This window comes from Heliconius melpomene, chromosome 2, assembly GCF_056956725.1.
Source record: "Heliconius melpomene rosina isolate 202511_hmr_F chromosome 2, ASM5695672v1, whole genome shotgun sequence".
In the NCBI taxonomy this organism is placed as follows: domain Eukaryota; kingdom Metazoa; phylum Arthropoda; class Insecta; order Lepidoptera; family Nymphalidae; genus Heliconius; species Heliconius melpomene.
Genome location: NC_140390.1, coordinates 7,533,599 through 7,552,952, shown reverse-complemented (window position 1 = coordinate 7,552,952; position 19,354 = coordinate 7,533,599). Strand labels below are relative to the sequence as shown.

At 33.4% G+C, this 19,354-nt stretch overlaps 2 protein-coding genes across 3 annotated transcripts; one reads left to right on the top strand and one right to left on the bottom strand.

Annotated features, from left to right (window-relative positions):
• Window positions 1–4,758: 4,758 nt before the first annotated feature.
• eIF3a (eukaryotic translation initiation factor 3 subunit a) lies at window positions 4,759–17,025 on the bottom strand. 2 transcript variants are annotated; one of them, XM_085206088.1, is made up of 23 exons: window positions 16,830–17,025; window positions 16,380–16,608; window positions 15,763–15,937; window positions 15,278–15,466; window positions 14,995–15,099; window positions 14,336–14,544; window positions 13,884–14,050; window positions 12,919–13,056; window positions 12,188–12,392; window positions 11,407–11,506; window positions 11,029–11,258; window positions 10,174–10,366; window positions 9,709–9,813; window positions 9,246–9,375; window positions 8,917–9,119; window positions 8,597–8,739; window positions 8,174–8,313; window positions 7,816–7,888; window positions 7,135–7,317; window positions 6,784–6,865; window positions 6,352–6,512; window positions 5,835–6,088; window positions 4,759–5,108 (listed from the first exon to the last, which is right to left on the bottom strand). In XM_085206088.1, exons 1-23 carry the CDS (start codon window positions 16,897–16,899, stop codon window positions 5,068–5,070), a joined length of 3,525 nt encoding a protein of 1,174 aa, XP_085062214.1. In that variant the 5' UTR covers window positions 16,900–17,025; the 3' UTR covers window positions 4,759–5,067. The 2 variants fall into 2 exon arrangements, with proteins under 2 accessions (XP_085062214.1, XP_085062207.1); XM_085206081.1 differs by lacking the exons at window positions 4,759–5,108; window positions 5,835–6,088; window positions 6,352–6,512; window positions 6,784–6,865 and having other exon boundaries at window positions 7,044–7,317; window positions 16,830–17,018.
• A 240-nt stretch (window positions 17,026–17,265) lies between these two features.
• On the top strand, window positions 17,266–18,374 carry LOC146540675 (uncharacterized). The gene is made up of 2 exons (XM_085206109.1): window positions 17,266–17,736; window positions 18,040–18,374. The coding sequence occupies exons 1-2, from the start codon at window positions 17,392–17,394 to the stop codon at window positions 18,226–18,228; spliced, it is 534 nt and encodes a 177-aa protein (XP_085062235.1). The 5' UTR covers window positions 17,266–17,391; the 3' UTR covers window positions 18,229–18,374.
• Window positions 18,375–19,354: the final 980 nt, after the last annotated feature.

Genomic DNA, 19,354 nt, shown 5'->3' with positions numbered 1-19,354 from the left:
ACTTTCATAACTTAATTTTATTAGATGTGTCTATTATATGCTTTTATATTATAATTAGTTATTATATTACTGGAAATTTATTTTAGTACTTGTACTTCCACTTCATTACACAAATTACATTGATTCTTTTTCCGTTTCACTGGATATTAACATTTAAATTGAATCCATCATCCTCAATTACGCAAAAATAAGTATTAAAAATGGAAATCCTTCGAGATATATATATATGTATGTATTAAAGAAGTTTTAGATTAATATTTTTTAGAAAACGTATACAAAATTTGAAAAGGGAAACGGGAACCTTGAACCCGAGCCTCTTGGAAAACCGTGCAAACGTTCTGACCACTAATCCATACGTTATGTGAACATATAGCTCAAAATTTGTATACGTTTTCTGCAAAATATCTTTCTTTCCTTAGTGTGGAATAATACTTTAAAAATGTTTAAAAAAATCTGCTTCAACTGTATCTCGCAGGCATGGTAGGCAGAGGGAAGCTAGTGTTAAATCACTAAGTTTTTAAGTTTTTAAAGTTTTAGATTATTTACTAATTGACATTGGAAATAGTGTTAGACCCCAGCTGTAAACATTTCAAGGTATTTCATACGTCGTACCGGCACCTGGAGCGCTGGGGGTCGATCACTAAGGCTAACTTGTCGTCCTTGAGAAAACCACTGGTCGAGAAACCTTTTGTCTCGCTTTACCTGTATATCCTTGTAAAGATTCTAAAATAAGGATTATATATTTTAGATTTTGAATTTTAAGCATAATAAGCTATAATATTTTAATTTATATACATACTTTACCGTAGAAATTATAAATAGAAATTATCTGTATGAATTCTCTCTCTTTCTCTCTCTCTCTATGTACGAACGACCCGGAAACCTACCCCTAAGACTTTACACACTTCGTTCCCCAATTACCGCCGCATACTGAAGACATTGCATGTTGAGTGGCGGAATTCAACGCCGCCCTTTGCCTGGTTACCATAGCGAGGAAAATTAAAACACGTATATTAATATATAATTTCCTCGAGTGGGAATCGAACTCACAACCGTCGCGTTACAGTCACACATTTGTGTCCTTGCGTACAGACTGGCTTCACAAAAACATCACCTATCCGTTTCTGAAATCCTGGTAGCTCTTGTTTTGGTTTAAACGTGACTTCCCGAGCTTTCGCATACTAGAGTTGCGTACATTATCTGTCTGTGAGGCAAAAGCTTATTCGACCTTCTATTGAAATGTATAGAATCGATTATATTTAGTATGAATTAAATATATATATCAAATATCAGCTTCATGCTGTATTCCGCACATAGCAAGTAAGCAGGGTAGGCAGGCAACGGAGTGTCTTAACACTAGGTGTTTCTCTCCATTCATTTTCCACTTCCCACTCTCCTTTTCGAGGCATTCGTAAAAGGAGAGAACATGTCTTCGTGACGCAGGGACACTAGCGTGCCTCTGTAGACATGACAGATTGTAGATTCGATTCCATTCAAGAAACTTAAATATTTTTTATTTTTCTCTAATACCGAGGTAAAACACGGCGTTGTGTGCCGTGCCGTTCGCAATGTTTTAAGATTTTATGGGAAAAGGGGGAACGCAAGTGTCTTAATGGTAATGGAGTATATGAACCGTAAGTTCAGTACCTGATAAAAGAACCTTTTTTTATTATTTAAAAAAATATATACAAACATACATAATGTATCTCTTTTACAATATAGATAAAACGCATCTAAATATTGATTCAAGCACATTCATGGTTCCTAAGCCTTTAATCTATTGAGAATAAGGTCGATATTGCAGTAAATATTAAATTGAAAGAGAAAATAATATAGTCGACTTCCTATATAGTACTAAACTAGTAGGCTAAACAGAGACCTAGAATCTAGAAATAAGGGGTAACTTCACCCCAGTACTGAAGAGGGGGAAGTATATTTGGGGGTGGGATTTGAAAGGGATGTAAGTATACATGAAGTTTCATACGTGCTTGTGTTAAAGCGAGATAAACACTGGCTATGCATTCTAAGTGATAAGGGTGAAAGTATCTTCTGCCTATTTATGTGAGCCTGGTACCCCATGTTTTTGATTTAACGTGACTGGGTCGTGTTATGTTTGTTCGACAAAATGGCTACCTAAGTAGCTAGTGGAAATACTTAGTCAAAGATTTTTTTTGACACAATTTAATATATTTTGGGAAATTGTTTAAATGTTAAATAAATATTTAAAAAAGATTGGTTGTGTTTACTTTGTTTTTATGTTTTTATTTACATTCATATTTGCTAGAAATAGCTGCCTTTTCGACTTTTTTTATATTAAATTTAATGATAAGCTTAACCTAACATTAACTTAGCCATAAGGGTGTGGCAGTAACGCGACGGTTGTGGGTTCGATTCCCAATCGGGGGAACGAATTATTATTTATTAATATTTTTATTTCTTGTCTCAGGCAATAAGGCAAAAAGCGGGCGTAGAGTTCCGTCACTCAACAGGCAATGCCTCGAAATATTCGACAGAAAGTGGGCAACGGAGTGTCTTAACACTATGTTTCCTCTGCCTACTCTAGTTACCCCATAATGTTATAGTTTTAGAAAATAATAGGTACGTAGGTGCAATAAACAATAGTGAGAATTTTCAACCGTTCCACTTTCAATTAAATACGTTGCAAAAAGTTGTATACTTTTATAACTATTTTATTGACTTACTCTTTTGGCCACACGACGTACTAAAATATTTATTTACATCGCTCTGGTGTCGAGGCAAAGAGCGGCGTTAAGTTCCACCAATCAATGCCTCCACAATTTGGCGGAAAGTGAGTGAGTGAAAGTGGAGAACGGAGAATCTCACTAGGTTCCTTTTGCCTACATCGCTGTATGTGGGATACAGCGTAAAGCTGATTTATTTTAATTTTTTAATAATTTTAATCTCGTGGTTATAGTGAAATTTCTAAGCCAATTGTAATACATAATCTTCTTAGTTTAAGTTTAAATAAAAATAAATAATAGCCGTTTTTAATAAAAAAAATATACTATTTAAACATTTTTTTGACTGGACGTTAGCTAAGAAAGTTAATGGAGAACAATACCAACTTGCTTCTGAATAAAGTGTCGAAACACTTAAGGAATTTTCATTAGGCAAGTTATAAATATGTACTTAACCATTGCAAATGTATTTCCTGCTTCCGTTTATAATACGGTCGACGAGTTGTGGCCGCCTTGAAGTAGACTGTGGACTGTTGCGCATTGTCCACTTGGGAGGAACTTTTTTTCAGCTTCACGCTGTATCCCGCATAAAGCAGGATAGGCAGAGAGAGCCTAGCATGGACGTATCTAAAGATATTTCTTGGGGGTGCCTGGACTTTATCTTTGAACAGATATGTTCGTGTATTTACACGGTTTTTTTTATATTTTGGGGATAATTATATGTTACTATAATTTTTGTACTTGTCTTACTTTTGCACTTATTTTTTTTTATATATAGTACTCACGAATATTTTTATTTTTGAAAAGTATCTATACATATAATATTATATTCTCAGCTACATTAGTGAAAGTTGACTTTTAATTATAAGATATACAATAAATAATAGCTTATATAATAGCATTGTAAGGTTGCACGCTCGGAACGCCATATTAGAAAGAACAGAACAGAACAGCATTGTAAGGATCACTCGCAAACGTAATATCCGGATCCGTAAAATGTTATATTACTGAAGTCTGATTGTTTATTATTTAATTATAATTTATATAATTTAATTAATTGGTGGTATACTCGTATATCAATATAAGCGGAAAACTCAAGCTTAGTTGATTTATGGCTGATATCTCTTATTAACACGCTTTTTCTATATTATATTGGTAGATCTAGATATTTACAATGCTATTTTAACTATTTCTTTTCGCCACATTTGTTTAAAAATTGGATCTAGTAACAGATGATAATATATTTTGATACCATAAAATTATTGATATGTGATGTTTTTAGCATGGTAGGCTGATAAAACTTAATATTTTATTACTTTCCGCCCAATTTTCAAGACATGTCGTAGTGGACCTTAACCACGCTGTCTTTTTTACCAGAACGAGGAAATGAAAATCATTCATTGTTTCCGAGTTAGAAGTTACTTGCGCCAGTTCTTTTAAAGTATGTGAAGTATTTGAAGTGAGCTGGTGAAAATTAATTGAAATTGAAAAAAATGAAGCATCTAACTTCTTATTTTCAACAAAACTATTTGACTTTGAAGTGATTGTAATAATTTTTATAGGATAAATTATAAAAAATGTCGATGAAATAATTGTTTATATTAAAATTATTACTCAAATCCATAAGTATCATTAAAATTAATGGATAAAACTAAAAAAAAATCTCTTAACGTTAAGAATAAGGAAGTTCATAAAAATAAAACAACAATTAAATGTGTGATTTATTGGATGTAAATGACTGAATACAGTATACATATAGTTTGCTATATTCTAAGGCATTTTACTCACGTATATATCAATATTGGCGTTTTGTAGGTTGAGGCAGTGTTTTATTATTATCTAACAATCTCTATTACAACTATATAAAATTGCAAAATTTGTATTTAAAACATTTACTTTTGTGACATTTCAAATACTTTTTTTTGTGAAAAATTGAAAAAGCTACATAATTGAGTGTAAAAGTTGCTTTACTCATGCTTCTAGTTACATCTTAATTGTAATGTCGCTGTAAAAGATAAGAAAAGATGCCCACAACCAAAGATAAATAAAAAAAACGATGTTTAAATACGCATTTATATAATATTTTGTTATTTAATGTCCTTAGTGAAAGTACATAGATTAATAATGGCATATAAAATGTAAACAAAACTGAATGAGAAGGATTCAGCTAGTTGCATACTAAATGACGAAATTACCAAAACACTAGAAAATACAAATACTGTAAAAGTTTTAATTCGCCGAAAAAAAAAGAGGGATATTAGAGAAATTGAGAAAAAATTGTATTAAAGTTTAAAGGTTTAATTTCTCCTATTATAAAAGTATGAAGCAACCACTGAATCCTTTATAAATCAGGAAAGAAGAGAGAATCTTAACGCTTGGTGACCTGCTGCCAGTCTTCGGGGTTGCGAGCTGGAAAAAAAATGTATTGAAACATAATTATATTATATCATATATTTTAGGAATTCTTCTTTTAATGTTATGTTATTTGCATGTTTTATTCTCATTAATCTGTATATATAAAATCGAAAGGTCACTTACTCATCACGAAATCTCAGAAAATACGAGTGCTAGGAATCTCAAATTTTGCATAGGAGTTACTTATAGGACGTAGGTGCTCGCTAAGACGGGAATTTGCAATATTCCACTTCTAAGGGGTTGTTTTTGGGGTCGAAAGTTTGTATGAAACTTCGTTACTACAAATGCTATGGGTCTCAAATTTTGCATAGACGTCACTACGACGTAGTCATGGAGACAGAAATTAATAATAACATAGTTCACGCGGGTGTAACCGTAGTAGTATTTAGATATTTAGAGCTGTGACTTACGACAGGGGATGTTTTGTATTTCAAATTTAAATTAAAATAAAATATATTAGAAGGGGAACCTAGAAACCTATATAAAGGCACTTAATTCCACGCTAACGCACTTCCGTTCACCACTTTCCGCTGACTTCTTGAGACATTTCGTATTAAGTGCCGGAACTCAACGGCGCGCTTAGCCCCGTTACCAAGCGCTTATGCCCCTGCGCCACGAATGCTACGACGCCACACGCCAGAAGTTATTTTAAACAAATAACAAACACGATTTTAAAATCATCATTTTTAACATTATATCTGATTTAATATGAACACTCACGTTTGTCTTCACGACGCGGCGGCGGACGACGGTCATCGCGATCATCACGACGAGGCCCATCGCGGTCGTCGCGACGAGGTCCATCACGGTCGTCACGGCGTGGTCCATCGCGGTCGTCACGACGTGGTCCATCGCGGTCGTCACGGCGAGGCCCGTCGCGGTCGTCACGGCGAGGCCCGTCGCGGTCATCACGGCGCGGCCCGTCACGGTCATCGCGTCGGGGACCATCGCGATCGTCACGCCTTGGGCCGTCGCTATAACATAATAAGTTGTATAAGTTATATGTATGTTGGTATATATACACGTATATCATAATTAAGTAATATATATTGTGCTTAATACGAAAATCAATAAATATATGAAATAAAATTCATTGAATATATTTATTTCCATCCAGTAATATGAAAAATTCTGCAAGTCTTATATAAATAGTATTTTACGTCACATTTTTTTTTAGATCGGACACAATAGTAAGACATTGGAAATAAATCCAGTATTTTAAATAACATAGTCTCACCGATCATCACGTCTTGGCGGGTAGCGGTCGCGTGGAGGATAGCGGTCGTCACGTCGCTCGTCACGTCGGTCGTCACGGCGTTCGTCACGTCGGTCGTCACGCGGCTCATCGCGGCGACCGTCACGTGCTCCGTCCTTAGACCGCCAGGTTGACAGACGTTCCTGGTGACATGGATGTAGGGTTATTAATAATTATACATACTTACAGGTAAGTTTAAAAAAAGGATAAAATACGTTACTTTAATATTCGAATTCTTTCAGAAATATATAATTTTTTATAATTTTTTTTTTTTGTAATTATTTATCCGAATATAAAGTTTTATAATTTGAATTTTGTTATCAAGCTCATCATATAAACAATTATTTATTAAAATGATTTCTTTCACTTTTTTCTTAACAAATTATACAAAAACTATATATAATTAATACGTACAGTGGGCGCCGGCGGTGGCTCTGCGGGGCCGCGCCTCCAGCTCCCTGTCTCCGGTCCGCTGGAACGTCCCGTGTAACGCGGCCTAAAATTATACAAAAATATTTAATACGAATTGTGATACAAAATTACATTATTTCATTTCTATTACATTCCATTTCAATATTTTAAATATATAATAGCATTCCTCTGAAGGATATTTTAATTAATACCTAAATACATCCTTCATAATAAAAAAATATTTTCAGACGCTCCATTGCCATTTTCTGCCGCATTTTTTAGATATTGTTTGATTGTCTGAGTTGCGGAACCCAACGCCGTGCTTGTAATACAAATATCAAACAAAATAATGACCTCTCCCTCTCGGGCTCGCGGTTGGCGGAGCGCCAGCCGCCGTCGTCACGGGCGGGCGGGCGCTCGTCGCGGATGGGGCGCTCGTCGCGGTTGGGGCGCTCGTCGCGGATGGGGCGCTCGTCGCGGATAGGGCGCTCGTCGCGGATGGTTCGCTCCTCGCGGGGTTTTGGTTCCTCGCGTCTGCTAAGTTATATAATATAGTATGATATGATTAAAAAAATAACGCACATATTAAAAAAATGATTGACTATCGTGGCCACTCTAAATTTAACTGTAGACTGTAAATTTTGATTTTAGATATCTTTCTTATTTTCTATTGTTTACTTTCCGAGTACTATTTATGTTATCAAAAAACAAATATGTTGTAAAATATATTGTCTATCGTTTACATATTGAAATTTTGTTAAATGGTTACATATCCCTTTTGATACATATAGGTAATGTTTTTATTCATCTTTACGCTTTATCCTGTATATAGCAAGGTAGCAACATAGAATTAGGTGTAAAAATACTTCCTTCTTTGAATACTAGCTTTCGATGTTGAATGGCGGAACCCAATACAGATCCTGTGTACCTATCTAGAATGTTATTCATTTTCTTTAATTTATTTTTGCTTCATACCTAAATTTAAGTAATAATTATTTATAAAGGCAATATAATTTTAGCATTGTATTTCCTTACCTTTCGTCTCTCGCAGGTGGAGCGCGACCAGGTGAACGAGGACGTTCTTCTCGCGAAGGTTCGCGCATACGATCTGTACAAAAATAATTTTCATTAAATTTAATTTCACAATTTATTTACGAAAACCACATTGAAAGCAAAAGTTGTAATTTCTTACATATAAAAAAATCCAAATATAAAATTCTCATCGTTATATACTTATCAGAAACAGGTTTGTTTTTTATTTTATTTAAACAATTCATAACCCCAAGTGTGAATCGAATCCAAAACCACTGTATTTTACAATCAAACGATGTCGCTGCACTACGCCGGACAGACATATTTTTTTTATGAACACATTAATTAGAACGAGACTCACTCGGTCTCCAGGCGTCCCTCTTCTCGGGTTCTGGTTTGGGAGGTTCCTTGCCTTGTCGCCAGCTACTGTTGGTGGGCGCCGCCTTGGCCAGCTCTTGCTTGCGGGCGAGTTCTGTGCGCGCGAGCATTTCTTGATGTTCCCTAGTTTTTTGTTAAAGAAATATTAGTGTGGTTAGATGTGTTTATTTGGATATGTTTTATTATTTCAGTGTTAAAAATAAGCTTAAATTATGGTTAAGTTATAGTTGCTTCACGCTTTTTCCCACGTAGCAGAGTATAAGTAACCTAGTTTTAAGATGTTTCTAAAAAAAGTATTTGTCTTAACAAAATACTACTGTAAAGTTTCATTTAAATCTGTAGTTTTTGCAAGACAGCGGAACTAGCACCCAAATTTTCACATTAAAAATAGTAGGATAACACTAACTTTTCTTTTCTCTCCTTAAGCGCAGCCAGCTCCTCTTGGTGCTTCCTCTCTTTTTCCTCACGCTCCTTCCTCTCTTGTTCTTCTGCGATGCGACGCGCTTCCTCAGCCGCACGTTCTTCGGCAAGATGTTTCTCTGCTAACCACTGTGAATATAAAATAATATATAAATATGTAAATATTTTGTAGAACGCAACAGAACACAAGTTCCGCAACGCACAATGTTTCAAATCTTCGCTAAACATGCAATGTTAGAAAAAAAAGGACAGTGTATGGGGAAAGTAGCATCTTAGCATCAATGTCATCTCAACCAAAATCCCTACCTCCTGTCGTCGTTTCTCCACGCGGGCCTGTCTCCGTTGAGCCAGGCGGGCCTCCCTCTCGGTGGCCAACTTGGCCTGGAAGGCGGCGAGGCGCTGCGTGTGCGCCGCGCCTCGCTCGGATCGGAGGCGCGCCATGAACTCCTCCTTCTGCGTCACCATGCGAGCGAGGCGGGTCGCCGTCGCCACGTCGCGAGACCGAGCCTCTGTGGAGAAGATATTTAATGATAGACTATTGTGTGAAGAGATTTGAACAAAAAATTACATTATTACAGTTATAATTCATTCAATTTTACGTATAAATTTCTTTTCTATACATAAAAGACACTTACCGATAAGTTGTTGGATGCGTTCTTTCTCTTGTTGTTCCCAGAAAGCTTTGTCCTGGACTTGTTTTTCCTCCAGACTCTTTTGTAATAGCGGGATCTCTTCCAATCGCTTGGCGCGTTCGAAATAGTCCACCTTAAAATAGACAATGAAACATTATTAAGAATACTAAAACATTTTCAAAATAGTGCCAAAAAGAAAATATTATCAAGTATTCTCATTTGAAAATGAATTATTCAAAATAGGGAAAAAAACAGTAATAATATTAATAAATGTCCTTTTCATTAACAAATAAGCAAATTATATATTTTTATTTTCCCGCTTTGTTTCTGCTATCTCTCAACACACAATGCCTCATGAAATTGGTGGAAAGTGGAGAGTGTAGCGTACTAACACTAAGTTCTCTCTGCTTACCCTGCGAAACGCGGAATACAGCGTAAAGTAACAGAAAAAAAGAAGTGACACTACCTTTTTCTCTTGAGATTTCAAACGAGCTTGTAATTCCCGGCGTTCCTTCATTAACTCTTCGGCTTCGCGTTGAGCTATAGCTTCTGCATCCAGTTTCTTCAGATCCTAATAAAAGCAATAAAATACATAAATCTATTGTATGTTATACTTTTTACAAGCAATTAAAAAAACTAATAGTTAATACCATACCACCCCACGCCATATTATTTCAATTAAGAAATAACCACTACTTACTAATATTAATTGGTTCTAATTGAAGCCCTAGTAAGTGCCTAGTAAACGTCTGGCTGTAAATGTTATAGTTAAGGGGTTCAATTGTTGATCGGGAGATTCATTTATCTATTCTAGTTAACGAAAATTAGGTAGAAAATGAGAAACAGCGACTTTACTAGGTTCTCTACTCAACTCTGCTATATTCGGAATACAGCTTAAATAAAAAAATAAAAAAAAACTCATTATACAAACCTCCTCATCCAATTTCTGCAACACTTTCTTCCCGTGCATAGTTTGTGAAATATGCGCGATACGTTCACGCAAGTGTCTCTCTTTCATGGCGGCCAATTCTGATGCGTACCGTTTCTTCTCTCTCTCTTCTCTCTCCTGTTCTTGGCGACGAGCTTCAGCTGCGGCTGCTGCACGGAGTTGTTCTTCTTGACGACTGTGCATGACCATAAATTATTAGAATATATTTTATATTTTTCTTAATGTTTTATAGGTAAGATTTTTGGATAATAAACATAATATAATAATTTTTTTTTATAAAAAATATATATGTAAATAACATTAAAACAATCATGTTACTTACATATTTAATTTAAAATATTTTTGTACAGGCATTAAATAACACAAACAGTGCTTTATACTCTGTCTGTCGCGTCAAGCCACTGATATAATTTCCCTCCAAGGCCTACCACTTCACAACCATATGATAGTTTGAAATGGGATTTAATTTGGAGGCATCAAAAAATTTTATAGAAACAGTTACAAGATGTGTAATACAAAAGTAATATTTTAATCTATAAATGATTATAGGAGACTGTTCGTAGTAGTTTTTTCAAGTTAAAGTCTTCAATTTACCTTAAAATATGAGGATGTAAAAGCTCATATGCTCATGAGTCAGTGTTCAGTCTTTTTTTGTCAAGCATATGGCAAAGTAGGCAGAGAGCGTCTAGTGTTGACAAATTTCATTCTCCACTATGTGAACTCTAGACAACATGTGATACTCTTTTTTTTTTTAAATGAAAAGTAGGATAACTATTATCAAAAAAATAATAATATTAAATAAGACATAAAAAAAATCACAAATACAACAGAACCCACCGCAACTCCTCCTCCTCGCGCACCGTGTTCAACCTCTCAATATACTCCTTGCGCTCCTCGATGATCTTGTGTCGCTGCAGCACGCGGTGGTGCTCGGCCTGCTTATTTTCGTGGTAGTGCTGCACCATGGAGGCACGCGCGCGCTCGCGCTCCGTGCGGCGCCGCGCCGGCACCAGTGCTGCTGCAGCGCGCGACAACACCTCCGCAGCGCGGACTAGCTGCTCGCGGACCTGAGGGAGAAAGTAGATATATAGATAATTATCGACGACATAATTTATTAAGGAAGAATAATTTTAAATTATTCTTTACTTCGAGCGGATATAAAACCGTCGCGTTTACAGTAAAATAATATTCTAGCACCTTTAAATAAGACATTACCTGCTCAGCAGGAGTAGCTTGAAGAATGGCTCCACCACATGCCTCATCAGCTGCAGAGCACCATTCGCCACCGCCAGCTTCGACACCGAAATGGACGCATCTAAACATTAATTTTAATAAATTGTATTAAATAAATATTTTTTTGAACAATTTACGAAAACCATTATTAATTCGAGATAAAAATCCTTTATCAAGATAGAATTATATATAAGTTTAAACTGAGCATAACCAAACATTAATCCCTACAGTAAACTTCTTTAAAACATAAAAAAACAACACATAAAAAATTTCAAACCTATACATGTTATTTCAAACCTATAATGCTTTTGTCCTAGTTTCGTAACATATATTTTATTGCTTTATTTCATATTCCATACACAAAAGGATAGACAGAGAGGACCAAATATAAACTTCTTTTTCCACTTCCAACTAATTTATTATGAAGATATTTCATGTTTAACATATTTTTTAACTTCATATAACAGTGTAGACAGAATATAGTATTAACACACTCAATTCCTTTACACACTACCCAATTTTAAAGACATTTCATGTAGAGTAGTGGAGCCCAACACTGTGTTTGTTACCCTCACTCTGGCAAAAGAAAAATAGCTCATTCCCTCAAGAGGAAATTAAAGCCATAATCGTCGCGTTTACAGTCAGATACTATGTCACTACGCCATGGACGCCTTCAACCCAAACGATTATTAATTAAAACAAAATAATCCTATACAGACTCCGTTTTTACCTTTTTTCACCCTAAAAAGTATTCAAAACTTACTTCTTAGCGTGATCCACTCGTATCTGCATATCATTATGACGAACGCAGTCCACCAGTAGACGCTCGATGTGGAACAGATCATCAGTAGCTGCAAGTTCCAGAAGCCTCGCGAACTCAATGCAGGCGTAGCACTGGGCTACCTGACGTATTAGACGCACCAGCGCCACGTCGGTGAGGGCGTTCGTGTATTGAGTTAGATAGGAGTCTGTGGATAAGTGTTAAATGAAAATAAGTAACAATAATATAAATATTCTGTGGATAAGTAAATATAAATAAATAAGTGTGGATGAGTGAATAAAAATAAGTAATCTTCTCCTGTTTGGAGAATTCAGATCATATTTTGCCAGTATTTAGCCACGTCGACTGCGGCATCTGTTGCCTCAATCAGGTCGCTGATTGAAGCAACAGATGCCATGTTTTAACAATATTTTGATAATTATTACTCTTTGGAAAGAAAACACTATGTGAACTGCCCTTTTTAAACAGCCCAAGACGGACACTTTCCCAGAGGCCTAATTTAAATTTCCTAAGTGTGGAATAACTCTTTAAAAATGTAAATAAATCATTATTACTCTTATTAACCTCATACTGCTAAAATTCAATACAAATATATATCAGATTTTGATTTAATTTTAATGTTAATCTTTATTAACATAAAAGACTGCTTGTATAGGCTTCTTAATATTAAATAGTTTTAAGTCATTTATGTAAACAAAGACAGAAAAACTTACTAGATTCCTCCTGCAGTGACTTTATGACACTTTGCACATTCTGGCAGATAGAAAGTGGGTCAAATTCCACTTCGAGCCACGAGTAGAGCTGCTGCAGTTGCGGGGACGCCAGCGCCACCACATTGAAACGAACAATATCTGAGACAAACATAAAAAAATATTATTTTTTTGCTCCACACTATCCCGCAAATTGTTACGCAAAATTTAAACTTGTTTTAAAACTCTCCATTAGCCACTTTCCGCTGAACACACGAGGTGTTGCGTGTCGAGTGGTGTAAGTCAAGCCATAAAGGGAGAAAATGAAAATATTCGAACCTACAACAACCGCGTTAAAAGTCTCACACTTGTGGACGTCATTCTCACATCTGTAATACTACACTAAGACTTATCAGGAATTAGTGTTAGTTACATCAAGAGATATCAATCAAGCATATAATATAATATAAAATCTTTTATATTATTAACATAATAACTATTTCATTTTAAAACAAAAAAATGTACAGGCATTAATTAACACAGACAGTGCTTTACACTGTCTGTCGCGTCAAGCCACTAATATAATTTCCCTCCAAGGCCTACCACTTCACAACCATGTAAAAGTTTGAAATGGGATTTAATTTGGAGGCAATCTTATTTTAAACAAAAGCAACGAATTACTACTTAATGACATTTTGCTGCCTATAGCAGGGTAGGCAGAGGTAACCTTGTGTTAAGACACTCTGTTCTTCATAACAAAATTCAGTGATGTGCTTCGCTTCAACTCCAGAGTAATGAAATGAAAATATTTAATATTTAATTTCATCAAGTGGGAATCGAACCCACAACCTATATCATATACAGTCACATTTTTGTGCCCCTGAGACACAACTGGCCTCAATTCAGTAATAATATAGAAAGAACCTTTATTTACAAAAAATATAAATTGAATTAATATTGTTTAACCATTAAATTTCTCTAACACCTACCCTTAAGCAAGCTAGCTCTTGTTGGCGGTTGTGCCAAACCAAGCAAGACGGCCAATCTCTGTGCCTTCTCAACTGGACTCTTGTCAGTCTCCACAAAACGATCAAATTCTGGATGCAAAGATGGTAACGGTACTGACAGCACTGCCACGAGAACACGACACGCCATTCTTTAAAAAGTATAAACAGTTTGTAATATAAAACTTCCCACAGTGATGTCTATTTGATATAATAATTATTGCAAAATTTAGAAAAGTTCAATTTAAAATGTAAAAAATTGCAAATGAAATAAAAACCTCCTCATTTTATTCAAGTTGGTTAAAAAAATTACCAATTTTAGTTTGTGGTTTTTTTTTATTTTCACACTTTAATTTCCGAATAGCAGAATGGACACTGTTTACCCAAAATTTAAAAGCAGCATGGATAATAATAATAATAATAGTATAACAACTTACTTTTGCAATTCTTCCTGAGTAATATTCTTCTTCATCTCTCTAGACAATTGGAAGTGTTTCAATAGAGCAGCGGCATGGAACAGACAGTGTCCAGCCTTCCAGAACACGAGGGCCAGCTTGCCATAATAGTTGGCCATAGTTTTAGCTACTGGAGTCTTTTTAGACATGTTCATTAGATTATGGATGTCCTCTATGGCTTTGTACGCTTCCTGTTTAAGTAAAAGTATGGGTTATTACTTATTTACTTTTTATTTGTATATATATAGCAATAGAAATAGATTGAACATAAAAAGATCCTAGACAACATAAGATAACAGCCAGAAGTAAATTTTAAATCACTATTGATAATATTTTTCTTGTACAAATAAGTATGGATGTAAAGATATTCCTCTGAAGAATATAATTTGAGAACTTTCATAAATAAGTTTAATTAAAATAATATTTTGAAGAAATATAAAGATGTAAAAAACATATATATTTGTATTGACTTTAATTAACACAAACAGTGCTTTATGCTCTATCTGTTGCGTCAAGCCAAAAATATAATTTTCCTCCAAGGCCTACCACTTCACAACCATGTGTAAGTTTGAAATGGGATTTATTTTGGAGGCATTAATAAAAACGACATATTTGTAATAGTATTTTTCAAAATGAATTACCTGCCATAACTCCATTTGAATAGCACTATCAAGTTGAAACAGCCTAGTTTCCAAATTGAGCTGTTGAGTCTCAGGTTTTGTCATACTCACACTTCCTGGCTGAGACTGAAAAAAATAGTAATAAATGTTATAAGCAAATACAAATTCACCAGAAAAATCTTTTTACATAATTATAATAAAAAATACTATGCCTTATAACTTTTTTTTTTATTACACTTTATATTTTATTTATTTATATGTATGTTGTTGAGATTATTTAAAAATATTTAATTAGTTTACTTACATTGGACTTCCATATATCCTCAAGATGTTTTCTCAATTTGTCACACAGCTTTCTGAATTCAGTTTTACGTGAATATTTCAAACAAAATTGGAAAGCCATGCGAGCAATATCGTGATACAAATTTTCCACATGACTATTGGTACGCAACAACTCCAGACATTGGCAATATGACTCCCATAGAAATTTTACCTAAAAGCATATAAAAAAATTATTTTAACAAAAATAAGAATATAATTTGTAAAAACCAATTAAGTTTTAAATTAGTTCTTCTAAAACTATTTTTAGAAAATACAATATACAGAAGTTACCAGTTTTCTCTTAATGATAGTATTAGATAAACTATCAATACCAAAAACTAATCAAAACAATAAAATATAACAATTTATTACTTCTTTTATCCATATACTGGAATTTATATAATAAAACCAACAGATACCAACTATAATTTAGCAAAACACTATTAAAAATATATAAATAAATATTACCCATGGTGTAAGAATAGTTCTGTCAGATCTGTCCTGAGCATCTTCACCTGATACGGCACTGAGTAAAATGCTCTCAGGAGTGGCGAGGTTGTCAAGATCATCTGTCTCAATGACAGCTTGTGTGGATTGCTGTCTGGCAGCTTCTGTACGCTCTTCAGCCATACGTAAATAACCTCTGGAAATGGAAGTTACTATAATTACATGAACTACTACTTCAATTTATTTTTTAGGGCTTACACTATATTCTGAATATAGGTAGCAGTATTAGGACAGTTAATTGTAATCAGGTCAGTGAGGAAACTACTTAATTAACCCCAAGTAGCAATTGGTATAGAATATCAATATCTTTTTTTAATTCTTTATAATAATAACAACGGAAGCATCACAAATAATAATTACTCGAGTAGTGTTTTGTTTTTGTGCCTAAGCCTATCACCAATCATATGTTTTTTGATGAGATTAATCAAATTTACATTTGATGAAAGTTTCTGGCAACTTTTATTTATCTCCTTTTTGTTTAAGCTGCTGTTTTCTTTTGATTCATAATTTAATATTAAGGATATGAATCAGAAGGGATTTTTATAGTAAATCTTTAAGCAAATTGTATTCATTTTTACCTTATAACTTGTTCCAAAGATCCAACATTTACAGATTGAAACATATTTCTGTACTGAAACAGACCCTCCTTCGCGATGTGAGACTTGCGCAAATCGACACATAATTCCAAATATTTGAACATAATCGGTTCCAGCACCGACTCTGACCAATTGTAAGCCCATTTTTTGTTTCTGAAGACTTCTTGTAAAGTATCCAATGCACGAGCTGGCTTGTCCAAGTCCATAAACTCTAATACACATATGGATCATAATTAGGGGTTATGTCATGTTATGCAATTAATTATATCTAATGATATAGAACGATTTATTATAAATATAAAGGTCTAGGTATAAAATAATTTACTTTTGAAACATACAATAATATTAAAAAAGATATCGGTATAAATGTTACTGAAGCAAATACGAATGAGTTCGTGCAACGTGGTATGATATGCTAATATATACACGTACCGTTGGCCCGTTTAAGGGCATTTTCTGGCCTCTGACCATATCTTGCCATGATGTACGATGGTCTATTCATTCATTTAACGTATTTTAAGCAGCCAAGGAAAATTTAGGAAGCATAAAATTAATTACTGCTTCCAGATTATCCGCCGGTCTGTCAAGCGACAGAAGATCAAAATGGCCACCACTACAAGTACATTGACTCAATATAGATAAGAAAATATTAGTGCGTTATCTGCGTATTCGTAAATGCGTGCAACGTGAACGATGATTGGCAATATGTTTCAAGTGTATATATTTTAGATAACATGAATAAAAAATATCAATAAAATTCTTTTTATATCTAAAAAGGTTTTGAACTTAAAATAAACTGAATAATTCAAATAAACTTATTATTTGAACATCCAGTGTAAATTATTACTCTGTGCAAGTTTTTGTTATGTGTGTGCATTTATTGTTTACAAAACACAAAAATATTTTTTTATCTATTGTCAGAAAAGGCACGAAAATATGTTTTTTTGATGTCGTTCTATTAAAATTATTCTAATTTAATAGTGTTAGTACAGGTATGGAAGATAAAAAAATATGGAATAAGAGGGAAATATTTAAATTCATAGCAAGATATGAATATTATCGTGAATTATGGGACATTAGATCAGTTCTCTATAAAAATAAGTTAAAACGAACTAAGGCGTTACACAGTTTAGCATCGGAATTTCAAACTAACGTTGGAGAAATAAGTAAAAAAATTCGAGTGTTAAGAAGTCAATTCTTTCAAATGTACAAAAAAATGTATGAAGATTGTGATGAAAATGGAGTAGCAAGTGCTTTTGTTACTAAATGGAAGTATTATAGACCACTGCAATTTATTTTAGTTTCAAAAGAAAATGCTGATAATTTAACAGATTATTTGGTGATTATATTTTAAAATAAAAAGAAATTGCATTGAACATAAAAATAATTACTTTTTAGTTTTCCTATTGTGATATAACTTAGTTTAAAATAAAAACAATAGATTTGTTCAAATACTTTGACAATACTCTTGCTAAATTCAATAAAAATTGAATCATTATGCTTAACAATGAATATGAATGATGTCATGATTATTATTATATTTTTATTTAGTTAAATGTTTATTAAAATGTTCAGTGTATTAATTACAATACAGATTCACTTAAATCAAAATCTTATATTACTCTTAACAATTTAATTCCAGCATCCAGATGAAAATATGCAAAAAAGAACTAATGATAATATTGAAAATGATGATAATGATGAGGATAAAGCAGTACTATTAATAGTTCAAAGGCAAGAAAGTATGGAGAAACTAGGTTCAATGAGTAATGATGCTTTCACAAAATATTTTAATTTTGAAGAACATAATCTAATATGTACTAGGAAATGATCAAAAAGTGAATCACCCAGCAGAGAAATTGGAACAGCAATTTAACTATTTGACAATATTGTTGTGCAAATAGCCTATACTTAACATACTGTCATCAATCCTCACTCATGCCATTATTGGTTTTGCTTATGAATGATTTTGGAAAACCTCATTGATGGTTTCAAGCTTAAGTTTGAGTGAAATCCATGTGACCTATGGCTATCTTGTTACTACAACTACATCCTCATACTCTGCTACTAGCTGTTCTTGACTATTTGGATAATTAATTATTATTTTTAATTCTAAATATGGTTAACACCTACTTACATGTAACTATGATTCATAATTTATGTAAAATACATTTATATTTTTTTTATAATAGTTATGTAAGTATATGTAAGTAATTAATTTTAGTATATTAGAAAGCTTATAAGAAAAGCAACACTAAGCCAATAGTTTTAAGAAATGTTTGTAATATCCAATGAAGTGTACGTTTTGTTAGTTGTCCTGAAAAAAATAATAAATAAATAAAATACAAGACAAGTGGGACATATACATATTATGAAAATTTATTAATTATCAATCCAGATATACATAAAATTTAATTATAGCTGTTGGCTGATCGTAAATGGATAGAGAGAAAGGAAAAAAATATATATTATGAAAACATACATACAACATACAACATACAAATTTTAATCTCAGGTCAAATGAAGTTATTTGTATGGAAATTATTAATGTATAGGTATAGTTTCTTATTGTTTTATATAGTAAAAATTATTCATCATGAGAGTTAACAATGAGTAAAGATACATTCCGCTGATGCCACACTTGAAGTTTGTGGAAACCAACAATAGAGTTCAATATATTTGCTGAGTTAATATTAACTATTTTCAATAATATCAATTTTTAATTAATATTCTTTCGCTTCAACTTGCTCTGATACAGAAAAGTTCTTTGTAAAAATTAAATAAATATTATAATTTTTTTAATAAAATGTAACAATTTTTAATTTTTTAAGAATTTATAATTTTTATCATGACACAATCTTTCACATACTCGGTGATGATGTATTCCTTCGAGAAATTCAAATAATTTAATTTCACTTTCCATGCAAAAAGTACTAAACAGTTTAATGTGAAACTTT